The 27,902-nt window shown below is 45.5% G+C and overlaps 1 protein-coding gene across 1 annotated transcript; it reads right to left on the reverse strand.

Moving 5' to 3' along the window:
- Window positions 1-3,600: 3,600 nt before the first annotated feature.
- On the reverse strand, window positions 3,601-27,900 carry ATP1A1 (ATPase Na+/K+ transporting subunit alpha 1). Its single transcript, XM_031613233.2, has 23 exons — window positions 27,652-27,900; window positions 21,660-21,764; window positions 20,401-20,460; window positions 19,199-19,402; window positions 18,736-18,849; window positions 18,083-18,217; window positions 17,776-17,893; window positions 16,736-17,004; window positions 15,544-15,742; window positions 13,782-13,891; window positions 13,216-13,350; window positions 12,489-12,681; window positions 11,822-11,997; window positions 11,175-11,311; window positions 9,292-9,442; window positions 8,614-8,782; window positions 7,842-7,996; window positions 7,381-7,504; window positions 6,488-6,633; window positions 6,232-6,362; window positions 5,582-5,683; window positions 4,391-4,482; window positions 3,601-3,920 (listed from the first exon to the last, which is right to left on the reverse strand). Exons 1-23 carry the CDS (start codon window positions 27,661-27,663, stop codon window positions 3,892-3,894), a joined length of 3,066 nt encoding a protein of 1,021 aa, XP_031469093.1. The 5' UTR covers window positions 27,664-27,900; the 3' UTR covers window positions 3,601-3,891.
- Window positions 27,901-27,902: the final 2 nt, after the last annotated feature.

Here is a 27,902-nt window from a genome sequence, read left to right on the forward strand (position 1 = left end):
TCATGCAACATCTTGTAGACATAAAGGAGAGGTTGTTGCCACCAGAAGTGCATCTGAGGGTGGAAGGAGAGTCAGCCACATGGTGAGCTCAGCCATGTGGTGAGTGCTATGCAGGCCTTTTGGATCACCCAGTGCAAGGATTGCCAAGCAGACATTTGCTCCAACAAATCCTCCCTCGCTCAAGGATGGGTCTGACCATTTTTAAGATTGGAGCTGGTCTCCAAACCAGCTCCTGTAAGCAAGCCACCACAGAGGAGACAGCACATAGCAGCACGTCTTGGGAAGCTTCCAGCTCCAGAGCAGGAAACAGAAGGGAGCCCCAGAGCTGATAAGTTGCGTGAAAAAGGGCAGAACAAAAACTTGTCTGTGGCCAGGGCCCAACACAGTGACAAAACATTGCAGGCAGTGCCAAGACGCAGAGCTGGCTGCCAGCAGCACTCAAGGTGCTCCAGCTCCTGCTGTTTGTGCCAGACCTGCGCCCAGCCCACCTGCCACCAGTTAAACCTCCGTGCCTGGCACCAGTGCAGCAGACTCAGGTTGTTTCCAGCTAGGCTTTCACCTCCCTCCTAAGGTGGAGCATGCCCTTACCACAGTCAGCCAAAACTTCTGTATGCAGTGGGGTGGCTGAGCGGGTGTCACAAAATCCCTGGTGGGCTGCAAGGCAGCCTCTTAGGGGCACACAGGAGAGTGTTGAGTCAAAGCCGTGTGGGACTGGAGTGACCAAGCGAGGTAGAAATACCTTGTGGATGGAGCATTGTGTTGAAATCTCACAGGGGCCAGCTGGCATGATGTCCTCTGATGCTCTAAGCTCAGCAGGAGTGCTCCAAGCTGCACCCTCCGACTGGTGCCCGGTCCTCTGTGACATAGCCCACGTCACCTTCACAATGGTCATTCTATCCGAGCACACCCACCGTGACCTAAGGGTCACAAAATGAGAACATCCATGAGAAAGTCTGGCCCTCTGCTGAAGGAACCAGCACTGCTTCAGCACATGGGTAGAACGCCATCAAACCCTCTATTTCAGTCACTCCCCGTCTAAACCGGTCCTGACCAGGAAACCTTTCTGAAGGCTTTAAGAACCTGGTTACTGCGGGCTGTACATTCTAACAGCATAGAGCCCTTAGAGCAGAAAATCACAGGGGATAAGGTAACACTACTCTTACAGATCTTATGCTGGACACCATGAGACCTCAGCTGTTGCTCTGCCTAGCAGAGAGCAGTGCTGTGCCTCTGCCTTTGGTGTGGCAGTGGCTATGCATTCCCAGCAACGGATGCTGACTGTACTTGATACTACTGCTACATTAGCCTCTGCATGGGGAAAACTGCTGGAAGGAACTTGCATTGAGATCCTCTTTGTTTCTATACTGTGGAGGGAATGGCTGCATCTGGCCTCATTCAGGCAGTTTCATGACCTCCAAGAACCACATCTCCAAAGTTAGATTAGAAAAGTGTAGAGGCCAGCTCTACCTTTTAGCCTAAAATCTATACTCTGTCATTGGTGCCATTTCATAATTTTAGCCCCTGAAGCTTTCCTTTAGCATCATAGAATGGCCTGGGTTGAATAGGACCACAATGATCATCTAATTTTAATTCCCCTGCTATGTACAGGGTCACCAACCACCAGACCAGGCTGCACAGAGCCTCCAGGGACGAGGCATCCACAACCTCCTTGGGCTACCACCCTGTGTGTGAAAAACTTCCTCCTAATATCTAACCTAAACCTCCCGTCTCAGTTCAAAAACATTCCCCCTTGTCCTATCACTATCCACCCTTATAAGCAGCCTTCCCCCTCCTGTTTATTTGCTCCCTTCAAGTACTGGAAGGTCACATTAACCAGTGGTTGCTCTATGCTTGGCTCCAGAGCAGCTTTCTTTCAGGAGCTCACAATTAGGACTTGACGAACAAGAGAGCAGGGAACCCAAGATAGCCCCTGGACTGGTGGTGTCCAGCCTCCATCCTACTTGTAGATATTCATACCTCAGCTCAACAATGCCAATCTGACCACACACTGATGTAAGTGTGCATTAATCAATAGCCAAACCTCCAGTCGTCCCTTCTCACCTACATGTTTTATTGAGAGTCCCACTCTTCAAGGTGTTGAATGCTGAAACACCAGGGAAGGAAGAACAGGTTCCTTCTTTATTTTTGACAGCATCAGACAGCAAGGCACATTTTGCAATTTCTTTGTAATAGGACTCCGAGGAAGTCTGGGGGACTAACCAAGAAGTTCAAGCAGGTACAACATGTGGATGGAGCAAGTGTCATTTCTGCCTCATTGCTCCATCATCAGCAGAGCCAGCAAGAGATCCCCCTTCTTCCTCCCTCCCTTTAGTACAGCTCATCTCCCAGTTTCCAGCTAGGATCACTTCGGCCACGATTGCATCAATTCCACTGTTGGCGTGGGTAGACTCAGACAGATTGAGGACTTTTTTTCCCCCTCCCTGTACATAATCTTCAATTAAGGGTTCCACATTAGATTTTCTAAGACAAATTACACCATTCCACTTTCAGCTTCTTACTGTCTACCTCCCTAACTTCCTTTTGTACTCTCAGAGCTGCTCGCAAGTCTATAGTGTACAGGAGATAAGTGATTGAGCTTTAAAACAAGAAAAAAGCCAGGAAAGATGATGAAAACACACAAGTTTTAACCACAGATCCTTTCAGTGCTGTGGTTTACTGCAACTCTTTGCAGAGGCAGATGCATATCCAACAGAACCAGCAGTTCAGGAATATGATAGAGAGCCAGAAGAACCTTCACATGGCTTAAGCACAATGACAGAAGTAACATGAAGTTAAAGACCCAAGATGCTGACACTGTCCATGTGCAAAAGGTCACACCTCCCACTGAGGTCTCAGCAGCAAACCATACAAGCATTAACACTTATATCAAAATATATGGCAAATAGCTGGAAATCCAGAGTGGAACAGCACAACCCACTCCAGCTCAAAGCTCAGACAAGAAGTATCTTATAACAGTAATGCTTTACTCAAACCATCATGATGAGGCTTGCAATTTTGCCCTAATTGAAATATTGAGAGTATGACTTCTTCCACATTCTCAGTCTACTCAGAGGAAGAAACATTGAGAGCTAGGACTAGACAGCTCTGAGAACAGAACAAACCCAAGAGAGGGAAATAGAAAGCTTTGCAAGATAGGTAGGGCATGAAGCTGGTAATGAGTCTAACTCCACTGAGACACAAAGCCTGTAGCAGTGGGGCAAGCAGCATGCTGGTACATGCTCCGACCAACAAGTGCATGCAACATGCCCCATTCTAAACCCAGCAAGCAGGTCAGAGCCAGAGCAGTTACTTAGCCTCCAGGATTTTGCATTTGATGCTAGAGATAGAGGACAGAAGTTCCTTCCAGAAAGCAGCCAAGATACACAGTTACAGAGACCAGGAAGGTTCCCGTGCTTAAGGTACTGACATGCAACTGGTTGCAAGAGTTTGTCCTGTCAGGCAGTGAGCTACAGCATGAAAGCTTCACATGCTGTCTCCAGCTATAAAAAATGGGAAGCCAAGGACTAAAAGCATATAGTGTTAGCACCACACCCCTGAACCAGTTTATGCCTTGAGGAAAAACATCTGCCTACAACAATATGGGGGCATCCTCTTATAATCCATCTTTATTCGTAAAAATCCATATATAAAATCTTCTGTTTCCTTTTACAAAAGCAAAGGCCTACTCAATCTCTAACCTCCATGGACTGATGGTCTGACACTTCCCCCCCCACCCTGTTCCTCCCCCTTGCTTTCTCCTCCAGTCCATGTTTCTTCATGCTTCCTTCAGTTTCAGGTCCAATTCTGCACTTGCAAAGATGAAGTACACACACACACAGAGGAGATGGAGAGGTGGTGTGGGCTGTGCGTGGAATGCTCTACAGGCGCTTTTTAGTAGTAGGTCTCTCTTTCCACCCAACCTAAAAGGAAAAGTAAGGAGGAGTTAGTCTTAATGCTGACAGAGCATAGTTCACAACAGCTACTTTCAGGCTCTGAAAACTTGCACTGTAATCCTGTGCTAGAAAGGGACCTGGTCACATAACAGAAACCCTTTCCAGATCATTCAGGTGATGCAGCTTTCAAGTCTTGTTCTGAATTCCTAAAACCACCCAAGAATTGGTCTTTCCACTTAGTTCAGTGTATTGATACTTTCATATACTCAAGGAAGACACAGAGAAGGACAGAGTCCTGAATTTGAACCAACCACACTTCGTGTTGGAAACATGCTAGCAAGCCTCCAAGGTGAAAAGAACTGCCTTGCAGCCTACTGCAGAATAAGCAGCCGGGCAAAGAAGGGAAAACAGCTATACATCCTTATGTGGTGCTCAGTACCAGGGGGTCCCTGAGAAGGAGAGGTGGGGAAAGAAACAGACCAACAACACATGCTTACCACCAGGGTTGCGTCTGATAATGAGCTTTCTGATTTCATCATAGAGGAATATAAGGAGGGAGTACGGGAAGGCACAGAACCACCAAGTTGGCCTGTTTGGGAGAAGAAACAGTGAAAACACAGACAATGGAGACACTCTTTGCCTAGCAGAGCTATGAAACGATGGCACAGAAGAATGTAAATCTTGAAGGCAGGCAAGCATCAGCTTGCCAGCATCCCCATTCCCACAAGACTGTGGTTCAGTGAGAACCCTTCAGGCCAAGAATTACCACCTTCTTGCTGCAATAGGTTAATCCACTTTTGGATATTCATTCCAAGACAAGGTGGGTCACAGCATTTTTGTTCATCTCTGTACCAGCATCTCCCCACCTACTAATCCAGCTACATTTCCTCTCAGTACATGTAACCTTTGTACCCATGGCCTTGCTCAAACTGCACTGGTTTCCCTTATGACTTATAAGTGTTATCATCCAGCTGCCACAGGCACTGGGCAGATGCCAGCTTTCTTATTAGGAAATGCTAACACTTCAAACTCCGAACAACACTTCTGAATGGAACACAAAACATACCAGGAGTTTTTGCCATCAGGATTTCACGAAAGTTAGTGACAGAACTGTTCAAAGTTTGTTCAATACTAAACCCTGCCATGAAGTTTTGCAATGCTGTTGGGCAACAGTCAAGATGCTGGCACTCTCTCAACCATTAGGAAAGTTACTACGCATTAACTGATCCATCTACACTTACAGTGTAGCCTGTTTCAGAAGACTTTGTGCAAATTCTTTGGAAGGCACAAAATGTCATGACCATTTAGTAAAGAAGAGATACTTGGCTTATGTTTTCTAGCCAACTGAATTGCTTTCTTTGGAGGTGCAGTCCCTCACCCCTCAGAATACTACCATATAAGTACAAGAGTAGCTGCACCACAATACTAATATAGAGGTTATGCTGCTAGTTATTAAGGGAGAGTTTGCAGTTCAGTGCCCCTTAAGTATTCCACAGGCACTAAAGGAAAGCAAATCTCTAGGGTGTCACACCGTAACAGAAGTTCACTAATTCCCTCTAGCCTGAGTTCTTCTGTGTTAAGAGTTGGTTTCATGTTCTATAAGCCTATAAGTACTCTTAGTAATTTCTCCACTTAACACTATTGTTCTGTGGTGCAGCCTGTTGCACAAGCAGCAAGATGCAACTTACTTGAGAGGGTACATCCTTAGAGCAACATCCATCCCAGGACAGTAGGACAGAAAAGCAGCTAAAGCAGTCTCCTCAAAGAGACCAAATATTAGGATCTTGTTCCTAGGAGAAGCAGGAAAGCAGTCAGGGACAAAATATTCTTGAGGATAGCATATTAAAGCCCACTTAGTTACTATATGGTAGTGAAGGGAGACAGGCATTCTGGTCTAGGCCAGAAATTCACCAGATGGGAACTATCAGGTGATCCAACCTGGCAGCTCAGCTGTATGAAGGGTCTGTTATGACTCAAGAGAATCTAATGCACAATAGTACCAGCCATCAGTTGTCTTCATCAAGAGTTCAGAAAGCACATGGGATTCACCAGATAAAGACCTCAGCTGCTTTGCCACCACAAAAAATTGCTGTGCTGGAATATCCCCCCCCCACTGTCATTTGATGTGAGCTAGCTTCCCACTAACAACACTTCATTTTGGTTCAGCCTGGCAGACTGCAGCAGATCATACAAGAGATACTTAATTCCTCTTTCACCCATTATCAAGGCACAAAACTGCTCAAGACTTATACCAAGATGCCCAGTCACTGCTGGGATGAAGAATTAGAATGCCATGCCCTGTAGTCCCACTCTAAATTCTCCAGATAGCCTCACTTACTTCATTCCCTGCTGGAAAACAGAGTTCCTTCGGGTCTTACAAATAATCAAGTCCGCCCACTGCACAACCACAATGCTGACAAAGAAGGCTGTATGGCAAGTGAATTCCACAATTTTCCTCTGTTCGAAGGTCTAAAAAACAGATAAAGCAGAGAGCAATTTGTTTAGATGTGGTGCCTTTACTCCAGTGTGAATACCAAGTCCAGCAGACATTAGTTTTCTGACTGATGGCTTCTGAACTGTGCCTCCAAACATACCCATTGCTGTCCGTAGCTGTCTTCAACATCATTAATCCATCGGTCATCCCACTGAAGTCTAATCCCTACTAGCCCAGAAGGCCAGAACCCGTTCTCTGCCATAATTACAAAATAGGTGAAGAAACCTCCAAGGGCCTGGATCATACCTGAACAGATAAAAAGTGGGATAAAACTGTTGAACCAACTGCTCAGCGCAATTGTAACAGAAAGCAGTTTGTTGGAGACCTCAACCACTTTCTGAAGTTCAGTCTCAAGTGACAGTCATAGAAGTAGTTCACAGTAACATCAAACTCAACTGCAACTCTTACTGAGCACTTTTCGCTCCTAACTTTGTACACAGTTACTTCTGTCCTGCTCTGTGCTGCGAAGGACAGCAGATAAAACCCCCTTTGTATTCATTTAGCCTCACCCAGCCCAACCTTTGCAAAAAACAGTCAAGAAGGTTCCCAAGGTCTGCTGCAATTAAGCATGAGCTCCTATCCTGTGAACTGGGCATGTCTCTGTAGCCGCTTTTAATCAAGGCTCCTAATACTGTGTGTTTAGGGATATGCTGGAGAGAATCCTTTACTTCTAATTAAACTAACAATGAGATCTATGTTCTTGCTAAACAAGTCTGAACCAGAGGAGAGCTGGTTGTCAGCCAGCTCCTTTACAGCACTATGCAATTAAATAAAATTACTGTGAAAGCAATTCAATGGATCACACTGCACAAGCTACCGCTATGTGCTGTGGGGGAAGAATCAGAGCAAGATCTCAACAGCCTGAGGTCCTGGTTTATGCAGCCCAAACCTCAACCCTACCAAAATAAGCAGAACAGTCACCGACTCAGGAGGGTGCATAACCCTTGCTACCACTAAGTCCAGGTCAGTGCCAGAGAAAACAGGCCAGCTTACCAATCTGCCCATAGGCCATGCTGATCAGCCTTTCATTCACCAGCTTGTCTGTTTTGGGATTTCTTGGCTGCCTCTTCATGATGTCACTCTCTGCTTGCTCATATGCCAGGGAGATAGCAGGGACCTTTGGAGATAGCATAAGACTGTTGTTAGAACCACTTCTGCTTCATACTGTACACAGCCATCCCTGCTTCACATTTTTTGCCTGAGAAAGAGTACTGCCCCAAAACCCCTAGATTTAGTTGAGGACCTCCCCACTCTTCCGCCCTCCCCATTCTGTCCTTACAGACAAGGAGAGGATGCTCAGATGTGATGAGCCAGTAAGTATTCAGTTGTCACATATTTATAATCTGAGCATTAAAGAAAACTGCATATTAACATTTTCCTTCTACTTTTTCTTTTTTTAAAGGGTACTAGAAACCCACATTTCTTTTTGAGACAAAGAAATAAAAGGCATTCACCATGTCAGTGCCCAAGTCAATGCAGAGGATGGTGACTGTTCCCAGTGGGAGGGGTATGTTTGCAATGATGAAGATCAGGAAAGGCGTGATTTCAGGAATGTTACTGGTCAAGGTGTAAGCAATGGACTTCTTCAGGTTATCAAAGATCAGGCGCCCTGAGGCAGGGAAAAGACAAGCATAACCCTTGCTTAGCAGCAGTAGATCACAGGCAGCTTCAGTGGTAAAAACAAAAAGTAAAATGCTACTGCAATAAACTGAAGAATTCTTATGCACTTAAGGGCGCTCTACAAGGTAGCAAGGCCTGTGTACATCAAGCATGTCATCACCTAAACAAACTACTATTTTCTGGTTATGACAATCCTTGTACACAAGATTCACTGCATACAACAATACGATATTAAGTATTACTTTCTGGAGATCAAATAAGAGCACTGAAGGTACCCCTCTTCTGCTCCTCTTTAAGAGTTATTACTACTGAGAGGAAAACATGTCAGATCCTTGCCAGAGACAACTGCAGAGCCACAGTGACAAAGCAGCTATTGTCACCTAATTGCTTCCCACTGGTAGCTATCCTGAAATGCAGCGCTGGTTCCAGGGAAAGGGAGACGCTTTAAAGAAGAAGGGAAGTCCCTCTCCCTCCTTCAAAGCACTTGTCAAGGAGGCAAGATTCAGGAGAGACAAACCCTGCAGGAATTTCTATTTCAGAAGGAATCAGTAACATTGCTGACATGCCCCCACAAGCTTTTACACACAACTGCAGTTATGAACTCACCTTCTTCAACCCCAGTGACAATAGAGGCAAAGTTATCATCCAACAGGATCATGTCAGCTGCCTGCTTGGAGACATCTGAGCCAGCAATACCCATAGCAACACCAATGTCTGCTTTCTTCAAGGCTGGGGAATCATTCACACCATCACCTGTGACTGCTACAATGGCACCCTAGTCACAAAGAGAAAAAGGCAAAGACTGGAAGCCTTTTATATAACATTTGGAGGTAGAGGAAGTTTGTCTTATCTTCCAGGAAATGAAGCATACAAAACATTTCACTGTTATGAAGAGACAGCTGTTTCTCCTTGTCCTTATCCCACATCTTTTAGGTTCTTAGATCAGGCTTATCAGAAAACCACACTGCTCCCTCCAAAGGAGATGCTGGAAGAATTATAGCCATGTTGAACCCACCTCTCCCAAGTACTTCCAGGGCAGTTAAGTAAGTGTATTGACAACAGTGCGAGAATCAGAATAAAGTTTCAGCACTAATTGTGCATCTGTAAGCTTGTATATGTACACACTGAAACAGCCTCAAGGCTGCTGAGGAAGACTGAGGTCTAGTCCTGGTCCTTTATCTGAGGGTAACTTAGACATGCTACTTCAAAAGGCAACACTGTCCGGCAATTTGTTTGCATATCAGGAGATCATTCTGATAAAATCCTTGGTCTCCTGTCTCTTACCTGGCGCTGACAGCCTTCCACAATTATAAGTTTCTGCTGAGGAGATGTTCTGGCAAAGACAATTTCTGTATGGTGAAGCAGGATGTCATCCAGTTGCTCACTAGTCATGTCTTTTAAATCAGAGCCATGAACAACACATGCCTTAGCATCCCTGCAATCAAAAGGCAAGATGATGTTTTATGTCAAATTGAAACTTCCTCATTAGTTGTGTTTGCCCCATAAAGCTACAGCTTTTCAGTGTTCTGGGTAAAGATCAAATCCCTCCTGTGTGCAACTAAACACCAGTCCAGGCAGCCTCCACATGGAAGTCTGATGCTCCAAGTTTAATGACACATAGGCATCACAAGGCAGAAGATAACAAGGCAGTATCGAACAGACAAAAACCCATAAGCAATATAGTTATTTCTATGGGATTTTTCTTGTCTTTAAAAACAAACAAAAAAACCATCAAGGCATGCACAGGTTCTCCCCTGTTCCCTTTTAGTATTCCTGCAAGAAAGGAATCCAGGGCTCAGGCAACTGTCTTCTGCAGGCAATCTTTTTTTCCAACAGACTGATCTACGTTTGGCTCTTCAGGGAGGTCATGCTATACCAGTTCAGTCTATTTTACTCTCTTCAACAACAAAAGCAGATGTTATATTTAGACTGGTTTGGCACCTCGCACAGTGGAACAAAATACCACCTCTAATCCAGTATACCATCTCTTATTGGTCAAGGGGACCATCACGCAGCTAGTGATGTCAGGCAGTTTAGACAGAGAAATTACTTCCCCATCCTTACAGGCTGCTGTTGATACGCTCAGTCACACAGCCTAGCAATCACCAGCCTGCACTGCCAGACTGTGAAGTTACCTCCAATAAAAGGGAGAAGTCGGTCACAATACTCATCTTCTCCCAGCACCCCACAGGCTGTCTCTGTTCACAGTTTAAAAGCTGCGCGGCAGTCCTCCAGCCCAAACACAGGCTGGGTCAAGCTAAGCAACAGAGACAGACCAGCCTTCCTAAAACAGCCTACTTATGCCAAAGCACATTTTCTTAGGCCGCCTCAGTTCTGCACTAGGCCATGAAGGCAGCTTTAACCCCTAAGAATTCCATCTTCATGCTTATCCTTCTTGTTGCTGGTCAGTAATTACTATTCCTCAGCCAGCCCAAGTCCTGCTCTGATGCCCACCTGCAGCCAGACCCAGCACAGCCTGAGAGCAAGGGCATGGAGTCATCAAGTTCATGTGCAGTGTTTTAACTCTTCTCTCAACAGTATAAAAAAGTTAAGCCAACTTTTTGTAGTCACCATGCAAACTAAATTGGCTAATAAATGATTTCCTCCTGCCAGGATTTTCACCATGAAACTTTAAGTTACTTTCCTAAAGAACCTTGACTGAGTGTTTGGTGGGGGGGAGAAGGACAATATACAACTTAACATCTACTAGAAAAACTGAAGTTACAGGAATGAATACATTGCTTCAGGTCTGCAGCCTCGCTGCTCAAAATAGCCTCCAGATAGCCATCTTTCTTCCCCCATGCCTCTATCTAGCTATTCCTTTCTGCCCAGCACACAGAGCTTGTGCTCTCCATCCACTCCCAGGGTTCTTTCCCACAACTTGGGGACAAATCATAGGCAGCTACAGCATTGAGAAAGGAAGAAACCAGAGTTTTCCATGTAGGGCTTACTCCTAACTACTTCCCAGGCACAAGAGAGACATACATTCAAGACATCATTGTGCATTCTTCACATAACTCATGTGAAATGTTAAAGAGCCACAACATGCTCAGCTAGCAGAAATCAAGCTTTTTGTGTCTGAGAAGAGATGCTAAGAGATTACCCAAAGCAAGGAGATAGGCAAACACTTAATCCTTTGAAAAGCTTTAGCTTTCCCCATCCAGTACCTTGGGTTGACCTGGCTGACAGGAATGTTGAGCCGAGCAGCAATATCTTCCACTGTTTCATTGCCCTCAGAGATGATACCAACACCCTTGGCAATAGCTTTGGCTGTGATCGGATGGTCTCCAGTAACCATGATAACCTGGAACACAGACTGCTGTGAAAGCCTTGCCTAAAGCAGCACTGCCCAACAGACAAAATTCTTTCAGAATGAAGAAAGCATGCAGCTTCTGTTCCATAAGCGAGTCTTGGCAGACAGCAAGCCTGAAATACAGGCACACATTACTGTGTTATCTATTTAAGAGAGCTAGATAATCCTGAGTCAACATATCTCCAGTTCATTTTCCAATTCATGCTTTTTGCTCGTTCATCTTAATATTGTGGTATGTACAGAACACATCTGAGCCAAATCACATGCTCTGGGACACCAGAGCACTGGCAGACACCACCCTTCAAGTTTGGAATCTAGCTTTTTTTTTTTTGAATTAGTAATATACAACCACTTAAATTTAAGTTGGCAGTGAAGCCTGAAGTAGCACTGGTTAGAACTTGACCAATAATTCCCTTCATCCACATCACAGCCTCTTACAGATTACGGAAAGCCCTTCATATCCACAAGCAAAGCATTTCTCACAGCCCAAGAAGCAGCTACCTTAATCCCAGCGCTCCTGCATTTGCCAACAGCATCTGGCACAGCAGCACGAGGAGGATCAATCATAGACATCAATCCCACAAAGCAGAGTTTTTCTACAGGAAAGTTTACTTCATCTGTGTCAAACTGGAAGCCTTCAGGGAACTGGTCATCAGGCAGAGCCAAGTGACAAAATCCTGCAACACATCAAAACCCATGTTTATTCTGTTCCTACCTATTGGGAAGCAGATAGTGAACACTTATTGCTTCTGCAAGCAGCTAAGCAATAACAACAGAACAGTGCCAGAGGTTTAGCCAGGACTATTGAGACAGCAGTCATGCTTATATTCTGATAACTAATAGCTGTTGCTAGGTACCCAGACACAGCATGGTTCACATGCAGCAGAGCAAGTCTAATATCATGTAACCCCATGGAGATTGAAAGTCCTAAGTATTTTACTTCATTTTGAGCCAGGCAACCCAGCTGCTAGGCAAGACAAGACCCTGCAGACTGCCTTTTAGATTAAAGGCAAAAGGCAGGGTTGCTTCTAAACGAATTGCTGAAATGACCTTTCTCAGCACTATGGTTACACTGCAGGAATGAAGTACAGTGCTTCACCTAATCAATGGTGACTGCACAGGAGCATGAGGAACAAGTCTTTTTATTATTAAAGCTGATTCTCCTTACCCAGTACTCTCTCCCCAAGACCCCCCAATTCAAGGTAGGCATTCTGAAAAGAATCTTTCATTTCCTCATCCAAGGGTTGCACTTTCCCATGAATAAGAATGCTGTCGCAGCGATCCAAGATCCTCTCTGGAGCTCCCTTCATCACCAGCAAGTACCGAGATTCTGATGGATTTGCATTCTTGTGGATAGACAGCTAGGACAGAAAAAAAAAAAAGAAAATTTTTAGACATGTACTGCAAACACCATGAGAAATCACCATTATTTAGTGCCTTGGAACTACAGTAGATCAAGACTGCGACTTTCTGCTCTACCTTTCATCCAGTCATACTTCAAGGAGTTGTGCAAAGTAAGGTACATCTACATAGTATTTAACATTACCATATAACCATAGATGTAGCAAAGGCCTTTGAATCTTAGTTTCACCTGTAAGATTACTTCCCTGTAGTTCACTGATACTCCCAGATCAGTGTTCTTTCATTCTCTGTGCACTATTGCTGCACAGGTGGGAAACATGTCTGATCTTCCAACAGCTGACACCTTAGTGCCAAAGCAGCTCCAGAAGCTCTTACGCTGGAGCTAGGTATGTTTCACTAGCTTTATAGACTTGAGCAGCCTACAAGCAGTAACAGCTAGATAAGATTCTGATATCAAGATTTTTGAAATGATCTGCACACAAACTTGCTTAAGCACGTCACGAAGTGTCTCCCTCAACAGAGGACATGCTTACCTGGTACTTATTGGTAGAGTTAAATGGTATTTCCACCACTTTAGGATATCTTTCTCTCATTTCTTTGACAGAACCACAGCACAATTCAATGCATTTCAGAAGTGCAGATTCAGAGGCATCTCCTGCTACTGCTCTCTGAGGAAAAAGACAATTATTAAAGGGTACATTCCTGTGAACTCACCACAGAAGGCACAACATATCAATAATATATGCATTTTTGAAGTACATTCATCTCAGCCCAGTCCCAGCTTCTATATAAGAGAACAAGCAGACAGCAGAAAGTGCCTAGGAAAGCTTTCTGGTCTTCCCTGTTCTGATTGAAGTATCTGATCCTGCTCAAGCTGTAGTTATTAGTAGATGACTAGACAAAATGTCTTTCTAGTTTCATTTCCTCCACACATTGCAAATCTCCTAAAGTGTTAGGCCTCAGAAGAGATCAAGAGTGGCAGAAGCCTCTAGTCTGAAGTTCCTTGTGACTTGTGAAATTTAATCTCACTACCATTAATGCAGAAACGGGGGGGAGAGGAAGGGGAAGAACAGGACAATTGTTTCTTTCAGGAACTTACCTTAAGAATTGGTACATTTTCCTGGTTGGCCTGAAACACAGCACGGTTGCAGAGACCTGCAACTCTAGACAAAGCAGTCCAAGTAGCTGAACTCTTGTCAAAGGAAGCACCTGAAATCAGAGGAAGTGTGATCAACCAAAATAAGCTATGAATTCAACACTCTAGAAGAGTAACAGCAAAAGCATTTCTCTCTGAAACAGGAGATTCACCCAGAGACCATTAGCACACTACAGCTACTTCATTTCCCCATCCCTGTCTTAAGTAAGGGATACTAGATTCCCCTTCGGGTTGCCTCATTTTATTAATCACCCAGGAACTAGATGGAACAGCCCCTGCAGGAACAGTTTAAGTACAGAGACGCTGCTTTTCCCAAGCCTCTTAAGTTGGCTTCAAGAGAGATGAACAGTTAACTGATAAGTCAATGTATTTTCCATGAAGAGAAGCCTTCTATGTTTATTTCTACTGCAGCCAAGCCAACCATTTCCAAACCAGAACTGAATGCTTCCAAGTAACACTTTATTTTTAGCTTATTACTTAACGCTAGTGTTAAAGACTAAAACCAACAAAATCAGCCTTAAGTAGTTTGGACAAGAACAATGTTTTGAGGTGACTGGGGGAGGGGGACAGGGAGCAGCAGTACCACTGCAAAAAGGTAATGCCAGCAATGTGTTGCAAGCACAACCTTTCAAAAGGTAGATGACAGCTAGGAGACTAAAGAATTTGGTTGTACTAAACATAGTCTGGGAGAGACAAGTACCTCAGCATGCTGAGATTTCAAATTCTTTACCAAGAAGTTCCTTCAAGAGGCTGATAAGTCTTAGAATCACTTAATTCATTACTACCATAACCATGATGTTCTAGGAAAACCTTTAGTCAAGGGTAGCTGTTTACCTCAACATGGGAAGTTTCAGCCCACATCCCTGATAATGACTTGAGACTGGACAACACCTCTCCTGTCCACCCTTTCAAAGACTGCCTGCATCACTGAAGAGAAGTACATTTTGGCAGAAGTAATTCAGTACTGTGAAGTACAGAATAGCAAGCCTGTTCTGTATATATATAGAAATAAATGGTCAGTCCCTTATTGTAGAATGACTCAGGTTGGAAGGGACCTTTTAAGCCCATCCTGTTCCAACCCCCTGTAATTGGCAAGGTTGCCACCAATAAGATCAGGCTGCCCCCAGGGCCCCATCCCAACCTGGCCCTGAACACCTCCAGAAATGGGGCATAAAGATCTGCTGGCAGTGGTGGGATTCAAGCCCACACCCAGCACTTTAGACAACTCAGCCATGCTACCATCCTTCAAATTCCAAAAAAGCTCATTTGATTAAAAAAAAAAAAGCAGCTATGGAGGTTTTTTTTCCCCTTCTTTTTATGGACTCTGTAATCAGTTGATGGATTAAACCGCATGTGTTTAGTCCTCTGGCTTGTCTGGGTCACACCAAAAGAAGAGGAATTGTCTTGGGCCTCATATAAAGTATATAGTACAGTTAATGTATTTAAGTAACAAACTTTATTTCTCATAAAAAAAAAAAGAGGGTAATAAGAACAAAGCTAGCAGGTTGGAAATACATGCATTAAACAGAACCGTAGCATAGCGCAGAAGTTTCTACAGGTTAATCAAAACCTTTCAGTGCTTATTGTAAACTATATTAGAAGCCCCCTGCATCATGAACTAGAGCTTAAAAAAAAAAAAAGCAGGTTCTTACACAGAAGGCTTTATTTCAAATGAGATGCCTCAAGTGCAAAGAGATGATCTTACCACTCTGGTTCTCTGTAGTATCAGCCTCATGAATCTGATTGTCAAACCACATGTGTGCAACTGTCATGCGATTCTGTGTCAGGGTGCCTGTTTTGTCAGAACAGATAGTGGATGTGGAGCCTAGAGTTTCCACAGCTTCCAGGTTCTTCACCAAACAGTTCTTACGAGCCATCCGCTTGGCTGTTAGTGTCAGACACACCTGGAGACAAGGAAGACATAGGTTGGATGTGCAAGTGCACTAATTCAGTGCTACCCAACTCACTTCTAGCATGGAATGACAACCTCCTGTGCCCTGCAGTGACTACCTAGCTATTTTGCACTGACAAGGTGAGCACAGACTGCAGTTTTTAGGCCCAGCTGCTGGGTTTAAATGACAACTCCTTCTCCACAAGATCTCCAGAAAAGGACTCAAAGGTTTCATTCTCCTGCTTCTCAGTGGATCAGAAAGGAATTAATGCAACTTGGACTAAGATTCTAGTCAAAGTCACAGTACCCTTATCGTAGTGCTCTTAAAAATAGGTGGAGGCATGCTTTGTACAAAAATAGCTCAAAACAGCCCGGGAGACTGGGTGATAAAGGAAGCAAGCAGCCCCAGCTACTCCTCCTCTCCAGATGCTCACTCTCAGCACTCCATTCCCAATCTCAGCCGCTGCTCTGCAGCTCAAGGCTGCATGGAAGCCTCTGCCTTTGTCCATCACCATCTGCTACAGAGAAGCACAACCAGACATTCTCTCTGTCTTTGAGGGAGACAAAACTTAGAATCTCTGCCAGGAAGGACAAGAGAGAAACTTGCTGGATGCTCCAGTGGCACTCCAGGGTTGAGAGGCACATGCATGTAGAAACTCCCCATCAAAAGTACAGTAGGAGAGCCTCTCACCACCACAGAAAGAGGGGAGAAAGACAGCTCCAGAACTAGCCTTGCTCACTTAGTTCTGCAATTCCAAGCCTCTGTGCAGGTCTAATTCAGAAATCCACCATCACCAGATGAACAACTGCAGCATTTGATAGCCATCTACACAACTAGTCCAAATATAATACATTTGGAAAACCTAGCCCTGTACACTCACCACATACAATACCTACAGAACTTCAGATTCACCTCTGTGAACATCCACTGATCACGAAGCGCTCCACTTTCTGAAGTAACACACAGGTTACTTATTCAAGTCACCCTTTTTCCAACTTCACTCACCGTTACTGTTGCGAGCAATCCCTCAGGTACATTGGCAACAATGATCCCAATGAGGAAGATGACAGCCTCCAGCCAAGTGTACTCAAGGATAAGTGAGAGGATGAAGAAGCTGACACCAAGGAACACAGCTACTCCAGTGATGAGGTGGATAAAGTGCTCAATCTCCATGGCAATGGGAGTCTTACCCCCTTCCAGTCCAGATGCCAGACTGGCAATACGGCCCATCACAGTGCGGTCCCCAGTGCTAATAACAATGCCACGGGCAGTGCCTAAAAGAAAAAGAGTCTTTAGAAAAGAAAAACATCACAGAAGACAAAACTGAGCTTGTTTAGCCTGACAGACAGCTTTGTAAGCTTGGTCCAGTATAATGCAGGTAGACATCACAATGGGCCAAGGTCTCCCACCACAGCCTTTATGCTCTCCAACAGGATGGATGTATTTGGAGATAAGGGCTATTCAGTCTTCCTGCACAACTAGCCATGCTGCATGCCCTTTTCCTTCTCCCCAGAGAATCAAGAATCCACTTGATTCAAGTAGCAGTTGCATAGGGAATTAAAAGAGGGAAGCAGTCTTCAAGTAGACTAGGCCTCTGCTTTCAAGGAGGAAAGAGGACATTTTCTCTTTCCAAAGCATGGAAAAGATGCTCTGAGCTGCAACAAAAGAGGACCTATCACCATACTTGGAACTGCAACAGACATTTTGCTGGAGATATCTGAAATTTCTGGTTTCTGCAGCAGCTGCATTATTTGCTATATCTCTGCCTAGCCCTCTCATTATGGTATCTGCAATAAGGCACTCATGCCAAAAGATGCACCACATAGCTCTTCTTCTGAGAGAAAGATGGTAAAACAATGCTTCTTTGCCCACTGCACAGTACTGGGGTTGGAATAGGCAAAGCCTTTGCTGGAAACAACAAGCCTGCTCTTGCATAGTAGGAATGGGTTACAAATGTGTTGTGTGTGTATCCAACATTTGCATTGCTTTCCCACAGAGTTAATTCCCCCATATTAATACTTTAATTCACCAAGACAGACACATACCTTCCACACAGTTGGTGGAAAAGAAGGCAATGTTCCTAGTTTCCAGCGGGTTCTCATTGGAGAAGTCTGGAGACCTGGTCTGAGGCTCTGACTCACCAGTAAGTGAGGAGTTATCCACCTGCATGGAAAGAAGTGCTACTTCACACACAGGCAGAAAATTGATCCAGCAGTGAAAGCCACTGAAGCACTAGAAAGCCCCTCCCCCCCACCTTCCTCATTTACTCTATCATTCAATCCATTCACAGCACAGTAGACATTCTTTGATACCAGACTAATTTACGAAGTTTTCAAACAATCACTGCTATACCTTGCAACCATGTGCAGATATGATTCGAAGGTCAGCTGGAATTCTGTCTCCTCCTTTCACCTCTACCAGATCTCCAACTACAACACCTTCAGCATTTATGCTCATCTTCTCACCATTTCTGACTACAAGTGCTTGCTGAAAGACAGTAAAGAAAATGTCACAAGCAAGGTATTCAAAAGATCCAAGTACCTTGAAATAGTTCTATCGTGGTTCTAAGGAGGTTTCTACTTACACTAACATGCTTATCCCAGATACATCTGAGATTTAAGAAAGAGCTGTTTTTGTTTTCTTGATGCCAAAACTCCTTGTTGTTACCAAGGTGACAGCAAGATAGTTAGGTGTGATACAGATTGTCCATGAAAGAACCTAAGTCTTAGTGCTTGTTTATCTCACCAGTTACATATGTTAATAAACTGGTGCAACTCACAGGGTGCCAGGATCGGCCTTGGACTTCTTGCATAATTACTTTGAGCGTAAAGAACAAGCATCCCCTTCAGTATTAAAAAACAAACCCACACTAAGAACCTGGCAGAACAGACATCTCATCTCCTAAAAACCAACAATTTACATTCACAGTCAGGCCTTTTGCAATTGAAGCTCATTACAGTTAATAACCCTGAGCAAGCTTGGCGGGTCAAGGAAGTTTTCTGTACCTGAGGCACCATGTTCTTGAAGGACTCCATGATCTTGGAACTCTTTGCTTCTTGGTAATATGAGAAACAGCCAGTAATGATAACCACAGCTGCCAACACAACACCTAGGTACAGCTACAAGGAGCAGAGAAAGTGACTGAGAATAGGATTTACCTCAAAGGCTTCCAGTTTGTTCAAATAAATTGCTTGGTATTTAAGTGCTCTATTACAAAGTATGGAGATAATTGCAGTCTCTGTACATTTTGTACACAAAGCCTATCCACAAGCCACTGTTATTAAGACAGCATGAAGGAAGTCAGCTGCCCATTTCATTATGTGGAAGCACTCCAAGACATGTTAAGCAGGGGAAATTCAGTGGGTGAGCTTATGGAAAAAGCTTCTGGACTGAATGATTAAAGGAAGCTGATATGCTTTGAGCCACAGACAGGCTAAGGAGACTGAGGTAAGAGACATTTTTACTTACATTATCAGCATTTTGCTCTCCCTCCATCACACTTGTAATGCCATAAGCCAGAAAACACAGAAGGGAACCAATCCACAACAGGAGTGAGAATCCTCCAAAGAGCTGCCGACAGAACTTGACCCATTCAGGAGTGGTAGGTGGAGGTGTAAGGGTATTTGGGCCATCACGAGCCAAAATCTCAGCTGCACGTGCAGTAGTCAAACCCTAGAATAGAATTTGTTTTTTAGAGGTATTGTGGCAAGACTGATTGAGGAAAGTAGATTTGAATTTGTTCGTTTTCTGCTTGAGAAGGGAGGCAGAATCCTACTAGGAGAAATAAGGGGACACTAACAGATGATGGAAATCTGTAGCAGAGCAAACATGCAGCAGAGAACAGGATGTGTAAGCTGAATGCTAGAAGATGAACCACAAGATGTTGGAAACTACTTGAGGAGCCTGCAGATCACAGGGCTACGAACACAGGAGGGTAGGACAAGGTGGCTAGAGAAGCAGACTTTGGTCTCTGAGGAACAGCCCAGTGCAATCTATCCTATCAAATTATGGAACAAGTGAAAGCTAGGGTTATAAAGATGATGACACTTTGGATTGGCTTTCCAGGAAGTTCAACTTCTAGAAGCCGAGGTCTTTGACAGAAGTATGCAAGTTTCCTTTGCTACAGAGACAGAGCACATTTGCTGCTAGATGCAATCCACCAATAAAACATGTTAAAGCAAACATGAGCAAAGGTAAAAAAAAAAAAAGAAAATTACTGCAGAGCTTCCACACTCCCCTCTGAGGTTAGGCAGAATATCTGCACACTTCTTACTATAAAAGGAGTTTTAACTGCTACTAGTCATTATTAAATCTTTGGTCATGTGCTAACTCACTAGGCTACATGTGTAGTACAACAAACATTCACCTTTATTACAAACTCCTATGGGGAAAAAAAAATCCAAGAATCAACTTGACCTTGGAACAATTTGGAAGCAGATAACAGTGACTTTGTTTTCTAACACTAAAGCAAGGCAGGCAGTCTATATAGTGGAAGGAGGAAGAGGACTACTTGTGAGCTCAACAAGTCCCTCAAAGTCTGGGAAACTTAACTAGAAGAGTAGAGATTAAACAAACAAGTTAAAAAAACCCAGACCACCCAGGTTTCCCCATTGTGAAGTGCTCTGAATCCCAGCTCAGGCAAGGAGAGAGAGAAAACAAAGTCTACCTACCCGACTCAAGTCTGTTCCATATTTACGATGAAGTTCATCAAGGCTGAGCTTGTGATCATCCTGAAAGATAAGAAATAGATGAGGGTCCATGCAGTCAGTCAGCACGAGCTCAGCAACTCCCCCCTCACCAGGTTTCCTATTTGCATCATTTCAGTGAGATAGATATTTTTTCCAAGGAGGAGATAGGCTAGTCTTACTACCTCATTCAGCAACTCAAAGCATTCTTATGGCTATTTGGGTACAACATAACAGCTTTTAAACAACCTGTGATGTATCTCAGTGCTGTCTTCATGCTCACAGAAAATTCTGAAGTCACAGTGATTTTTTTGGTGTTTTGCTTCTTGGGAGTGGGAGGTAGGGGACAAAGGAAAGTAGCTAGGAAGGAAGGCAGGAGTGTATAGAAGATTAACTCCATAATTTCACAAATCTTAAGTAACACTGTCAGCTTAAGCAGTGTTTCTTCCCCACCAAAAATTCCATTTCACAGCCAGACTATTTTCAACTAGAAAAAAAAGAACACAGCAGTGTCTCACTAAACAGTGACACAGGAGGGCACAGATGCTTTAAGCAAGTTTTGCTATCGAAGAAAACCTGAACTTTGTTGAGCAAGTTTTTTAGGAGCTCCTCTCTCAAACAAATGAGAGGGGAAAAATAGAGAGCCCAGACCCAATTACAGTGCACAGAAATAAAGCCTGTATCAACTGTATCAAGATCAGATCTAAGCTGGATGATGCTCGTACAGATAAGCAATATCAACCAGCATTCACAGATGGAGATGGGAGACTCCTATAGTCTCAAACATGGTGAGAAGAAATAATACTGAGGTCAGTCTGAGCAGAGGCCAACAGTAAACGGAGCTTTACAGATCCAACTCCACCATTCCAGCTGGAACAAAAACAGCAGTCTTCTCCACGTGACAACTCAACCAAGGCTGCACTGCTGCTATCCAGACAATGCTTGCCTGAGTGAAGAAATGCAGGTAGACTTTGCTACATGTAACAGGCAACCAGGCACTTGCATTCTGCCTCAAATGCCTTTTAAGAAGTGACACTTTCAAGGCCTACTGCATGGTCATCTTGATACCAATACACTTGCAAGATGTCTGGCTTGGAGACAAAGGGGAGAAGGGAAATCAGTGCTTTCAGTCACACGATGCTGGCAGTTCCCCAGCACTTTTATCTTTCAGTCATATGAGGCACAGAGCTTTGGGAGCAGTGAACATTCTTGTAACTGTTTATTCCATGCTTTACAAATCTTACCATTGAGACTTCCTTTTTAAGCTCATCCATGTCCCTCTCCTTCGCTTTTTTCTTCTTTGTGCCATGTTCTGATGTAGCAGTAGGCTCATACTTGTCTCTTCCAGCCTATAAGAGACAACATGCTACTGTTAAGAAACACCTACTGGCGGAGGAATTCACTCTATCTATCAGCTACATACATGAGACTGCTAGGTAGACAAAACAATTTTTATTTTTTAAAGATAAACCACTTCAGTAAAAACAGTATCATCAATCACTACCAGCATTGCTAATACACAGATTGTAGACAGACATCTAGCTAGAAAGAGAGCAAGCCACATGCTATTCGATCAGCCTTGGTGAGTGAGCCACAGTTCAAGCAGCTAAAAACCTTTCCCTGAGCACAAATGAATATTCCTTTTATGCATTAACTCCTCATCCCGTTGCTCAGTCTTCCACACCCTCTGGCAAGAAGCACCCTATCAAGTGAAGATAAAGAGTGGTATCTCCAGCATATCAAATTTGAGGGTAAGTTCCAAGCACTGTCAATTCTCAGTTTGGCACATTAGCTAGGCTGTTATACAATGAAAATCTGCTTTCAATTCACAGAAATTTGTCCAGCAAGAATGGTATACAAAGTAGTAATACACTACAACAGACTCAATCTGTGCTCAGTCCTGCTTCAACCTCAGACAGCTGATGATCTGCTCAATAAAGTCCCATTATTGAGATGGACTTATATTCATATCACCTATGATTAATTGTATATGAAATCATGCAGAGACTTAGATCTTGTGACAATAAGGTAAACAAGCATCCAAAGGCAAGGAAAGCAGGAGGCAGCAAATACAAACATCACTTAAAAGACAAAAAACAAATTACAGGAACTTCAACACTCTGTCAGATACCAAAGTCAGGCACTAGCACAGCCTCATGGAACAGTTCCTCCCATGAATATTGCACAAGTTTCCAGCCCCTCTCAAATCTCTGAATGCTGCTTTATCTTCCTTCCCCACTGCCTAGGACCTATAACACCCTGCCAAGTTTTAGGTGATGACATTTTCACCCAGTAAGACCTCTGAGAAATATTTTAAGATGAAACAGCAGTTAACAGCAACACAGTCAAACCAGTAACAAGACGAAAGAATTGCAAAGGCACTGCTTTGCTCCTCACACGAGTGCCTCAAATCATAAATTGGATCCCTCAGAGCACTCTGGATACAGACTACTGTTAGAGCCTAAGGATTGTCCTGTTCAGCAACAAGCACAGGAAGTTTTTATTATTAGTTATTCCAAGAAAAGTAGTAGACAAAACTAGAAGTGAAACTACCCTAAAAATAATTTTTCAGGAAAAAAAAGTCACAGCTTCATTACAAAAATCTATCAGGCACATCTAGGCCAGGATTTCAAGTGCTCTAAGCAAGCACTGGGTGCACTGTGCCACAGCCATATCCATCTACTTCACGTGCACAGACACCTCTCTTGCCCTTTTCAGTAAAGGCAGACTTTGCACCCCTCACATACCTTCATGCAGCTACAGAGCTGCACAGTAGAAACAGTTTTAACTGAGTAGAAAGGTCTGTTTGCCACCTCCCATCCAGGAAAAGGGCGCACAACCGCAGACAGTCAGCATTCTTGACATTCTCTTCCCTGTACCTAAATTCCCATTGCACTATTTCACAAAGAAAAAAACCAAAAACCTCAGAACTTCAAACAGGCAGCGCTCACATTCCAGCATCACAAGAATTTGCCACAGGGCAATTCTCAAGTCACCGTGAAAATTCCCTCTTTCCTTTAGTTTGAAGGAAACATCTTTGAAAGCTGAAGTTCCAACAGTCCCACACAAAACACATGCTTCTTGCTCACTTCAAGAAAGTAGTGATTACTAATGAGGCTGGAGAAGCCAGGACCTGGCCTAGCATTGCAGCATCTCTGCCTTACGCCTTCCCCACCAGAAGAGCCTGACAAGGTCTTAAGAGGTGATGTGAGCACCAAGCCTATTGGGGCAGCAGTGAACAGCCAGAGAACATAGGAGTTTTAGCTCCAACATGAAAAGGCTCACTGCCTTTGTTCAAGCATGATTTGCTTAGAAATCCTTCAAAAAGCCTCACCATGAGCCGCAGGGTGGGTATCTGCAAGAACCCAGAGTATCTCCCCTTCCCCTTACTACTGCATCCTATCCTTAAATGGAAGCCAGCCTAGTAACATTGGTCTCAGCTCTCACTTCAGGGTTTTAATCATTCTGAATCTGAACTTCCTGCTCTGTCACTCACATGTGACCTTGAAGAACAATCACAGTGCTGCCCATTCTGTTCCCTGTGATTGGGGCCACTGCACCATGCTGGCAAGAGGAAGCTCATCAGTTCAACAAAGACTGAACAGTGCTGGCCAGCAAGGGGCCATCCATTTCCCCCCCCCTCCTTTAGTCAGAAGGTGTCCCTGCTCTCCCCTCCTTTTCCTGCCAGACAATGAGGAAAGCATATGGTGCTCCTGACTTATCAAGATGCAAGCACACGGCTTGGACACAAAGGAAGGTCTGTCTCATCAGAAATGTCACCTCTGTTAGTTCACTTAGAGGAATTCTGACTCATCAAAATTGCCACATAGAAGGAAAACTTTTTTTCTTCTCATGTATGACTTTTTCCATTGGCTCAGACAGAACGTTTGTAAGTACTAGGGCAACAAGTCCTATGCAGCCCCCAACAACCCTATTGTCTTCCAAAAGCAACTTCTATGTTTCTACCTGGACTAACGGAGCCACTCATGGCTGGTGTTCTAAACAGGAACGGGACCAGGAAACGGGAGGGGTGCAAATCAGCAGATGAGTTCATAAGTATCCTATTCTAACATCGCCTAATCCAACCAGCAATGTAAATGCCAAAATAAATTAAGCAGTCTCTGGAGGCCTGGATTGTTCCAGTATTTATGTCATTACAATCAACTGCGCAGAGCAAACAGTGAAGTTACTGTCTTGCTGTCTCATGAGACAACCTTCATTAAATACACCAACCAGATGAGCCAAAGCAGTGACCACTCCTACCACACCAGAAACACTGCTTCGTGACCCTACATAACATTAAGCAAGGGACATGAATGCCCTCCTGGAATTATTCTTCCTGCTTTCATTTCTGATTCTTCATCAAAGGTCTGCCTGCCACAGCTGAGCAGAGTCTCAGCACGAGGACAACACAAAGCAGCTCCACAACCTGTTACTGCTCATCATGAGCACTTCTCACTGGGAATCCAGAAGCAGGCAGCTGCTTCCCAAGCTATGGGGAAAGTCCTCCTTCTTTATTGTGAGAGTGGTGAGGTGCTGGAACAGGCTGCCCAGAGAGGTTGTGGATGCCCCATCTCTGGAGGTGTTCAAGGCCAGGTTGGATGGGGCCCCTGGGCAATCTGGTCTAGTATTAAACTGGGAGGTCGGTAGCCCTGCCTGTGACAGAAGATTCATGATCCTTGAAGTCCCTTCCAACCCGGGCCATTCTGTCACTCTGTGAAAACAGAGCCAATCTTGCAAGGGCTCCTCAGGGTTGAAAGGAAACCACAGTTTTCTGTATAGTGGACAAGTATCTACATTCCTTGTGGAAACCCAGGTGCAGAGCAGACTTCCCAAATGTCAATAGACAGCTGAACAACCTGCCCTGTTTTTCACTTTTGTGTTATTCTGTGTTACAGGCATGTCATCATACTGTTCTTTACCTAAACTATTAAAGCATCTTTACCATCACATCGAGACATCTCCAGTGTTTGTGAAGCACTGGGAGATTAATGGACTGGACACCAGCTCCTTGAGCTGGTAGCTTCAGCAACCTCTTGCTGACACTGTGTAGCATGTCAGGACCCCACTGTGCTGTGAGAGGGCAGCCACAGGCACAAAAGACTTGTCAGATACTCTTTTTACCCATCATGCTGTTTTGAGAGCGTGCGTTGACTAAGCTGGGGTTTTCTTTGGCACCTATAACTGTACAAATAAAGAGACAGGGAGGAGGAAGAGTAATATTGATGCCTAAATTATTCCACATAAGGATTGCTTTGATTGGCATGGTTTCCTGGTGCATTACACCTAACCAGGACTCAGGCACTAGTGCCAATCCCCAGAAGCAACCTAAAGCAGGCAGTAATGTGTGACAAGGATGGAGAGAAGCACTGCTGCCTGCAGACTAGCAATGACATCCAGCCAGCTCTCCTTTCCCTACACACACACAGATAATACACACACCCAGGCAGCCCAGGCCCCCCCCCCACTACCATCTGAAGTGACACAGCATCAGCACAGCAGCTCTCACACACACTCACCCGCCCTCCGCCCCCCCCGCAACACTATGCTCTCATGGGAAGGAGGTTCCTTTTTGGGCACCCCAAGGCAGGACAAGCACACTGTTCAGTCCAGCAGTCACACCCTACTTTACACACAGCCTGTCTCTTTCACATCCCTGTTTTTCAGAGGGTCCCCATTGCTGCACGCTCACCACTAAATGAGAGAAACCTTGTGACTTATGGAATAATGAAGCAGTGTGTGGCTGCCTCAGACTTCCCGGCAGTACACTTCAGCCTTAAGTCAGTTGTTTACTATGCACACAACTCATGTAATGCAAAGTGAAAATACACCTTCTGCATTAGAAAGCAATTGTACCCCCTCAGTGAAGCCTAAACCCCAAAACCTGTTGCACTGCGAAGCTATGATGATTTAAAGCACCCATAGGACTGCATCAATCCCCAACCCCGTGTTTCACCCCTCAGATGAGATCACCACACACGCTGCCTGTTGCTCACTAGACTGAAACACATTATGCTGGGGCAACCAAACAGCAAGAACGCAGTCCCAAACCCACTCCACACACAGCCCCCCTTCTCCCAAATGGCCATCCTTGCCCTTCTCTTATTTACACAAGCACTGCCGTTACTCCAGGCCGATGAGGACGGTACGTGTATTTGAGGAGCACTCTGGAAACACACAGCACCTCTATTTTCCACCACCAAGGATGGAAGGACACAGGGCTGCTGCCTTAAGGCACCCCACATCCACAGCTCTCCACACCGAGGCAGAGAAGGCTGGGACAGCTCTGTTTCTGGGCAGCCGGTCCAGCCATTCCCCCTGGCAGGCCTGATAGCTCAGCTGGTTAGCGTGCAGGGCTGATAACACCACATCACACGTTCGAGTCCCATGTGGGCTATTCTCTTTCCACTCCAACAGCTGGAACCAATGATCCTTATGGCGCTCTGTGATTACGTCCAACCTCGAGCTCCTGCTTGAGAGCCTCCAAACATTTAAGAGAGATAGAATCTGGAACCGGAGAACTTCTCCTTACTCCGGGCCGTAACATGGAGAATGGAGGGCAGGCACACATACACACACAGCACGCCGGGAGGCTATCATCTCAATTAAGAGGGCACGTACGGCAAGTTCATCCCTGATCGCCTTCCTTATGCCATCAGCTCCTATCTGCCCTCAACACCGCTAGCGCGCAGCGCCGTGCGCTGCCAACTCCCTCCCTCCCCCCGGGGCCCTGCGGTCGCAAGGAGTCTAAAGTACTTCCATCAGGGCCAGGAGACGTCGGGGCAGCCGCACTTCCCAGCGCGGCTCCAAAAGGGCATCAGATAACACCGCCCGCGGGGAACACGCCCGTTCCCACACCGCCCTCACCTGCAGCCCCGCGGTGCCGGCCGGCTTCACGCCTCACCGCGCGGCGAGGGTCCCCACCCCCCTCCCGCCCCGCGGCCATTTCCAGCGCCGCTCGGGCTCCCCCGCCCTCCGGCAACGCCCGCGGGAAGCCGCCTCCCGGCGCCGGCATCGAGCCCGCGCTGCCCCCTCGGCGCCCCCCGGAGCCGCCGCTTCCTCCCCCGAGCCCGGGGCTGAGCCGGCCGGAGCCGCATCGCACCCCGCCTCGCGGCCGACATGGCCGCCCCTCTCCCCGCGCTTCTCAAGACAAAGCGGAGCCGGCACGGACAACGCGGGCCTCCCCGCCAGCCATCCCCCGAGTTTCCCGCCCCGGCACCCCGCCCGGCCGCTCACCCCCTTGCCCATGGCGCCGGGCGTGCGGAACACGCGGCTGGCAGCGAGGAGCGGCGCTCAACGACGCCACGTGGCTCAGCAGGTGCCGAACAATAGCAGCGCCCGCCGCTCTGCTCTGCTCTGCTCCGCTCCGCTCTCCTCCTCCTCGCTTCTCCCGCCCGGCTCCTCGCCGCCGCAGCTCCGATACAGCACCGGCTTCCCGCCGGATAAAGTCCCGGCAGCTCCGCCCCGTCCCGCCCGTAGCCCGCCCC

The sequence above is a fragment of the Phasianus colchicus genome, chromosome 1 (genome assembly GCF_987193195.1).
Source record: "Phasianus colchicus chromosome 1, bPhaCol1.hap1.1, whole genome shotgun sequence".
Taxonomy (NCBI): domain Eukaryota; kingdom Metazoa; phylum Chordata; class Aves; order Galliformes; family Phasianidae; genus Phasianus; species Phasianus colchicus.

What these genes read in the sequence shown, in the direction of transcription:
- ATP1A1 (XM_031613233.2), bottom strand. An exon ending in ATGGAACAGACTTGAGTCGG is followed by an intron (nt 19,403 to 20,400) that starts GTAGGTAGACTT and finishes ATTCTATTCTAG; the next exon opens with GGTTTGACTACTGCACGTGC. An exon ending in TTGACTTGGGCACTGACATG is followed by an intron (nt 7,505 to 7,841) that starts GTGAATGCCTTT and finishes CTATCTCCAAAG; the next exon opens with GTCCCTGCTATCTCCCTGGC.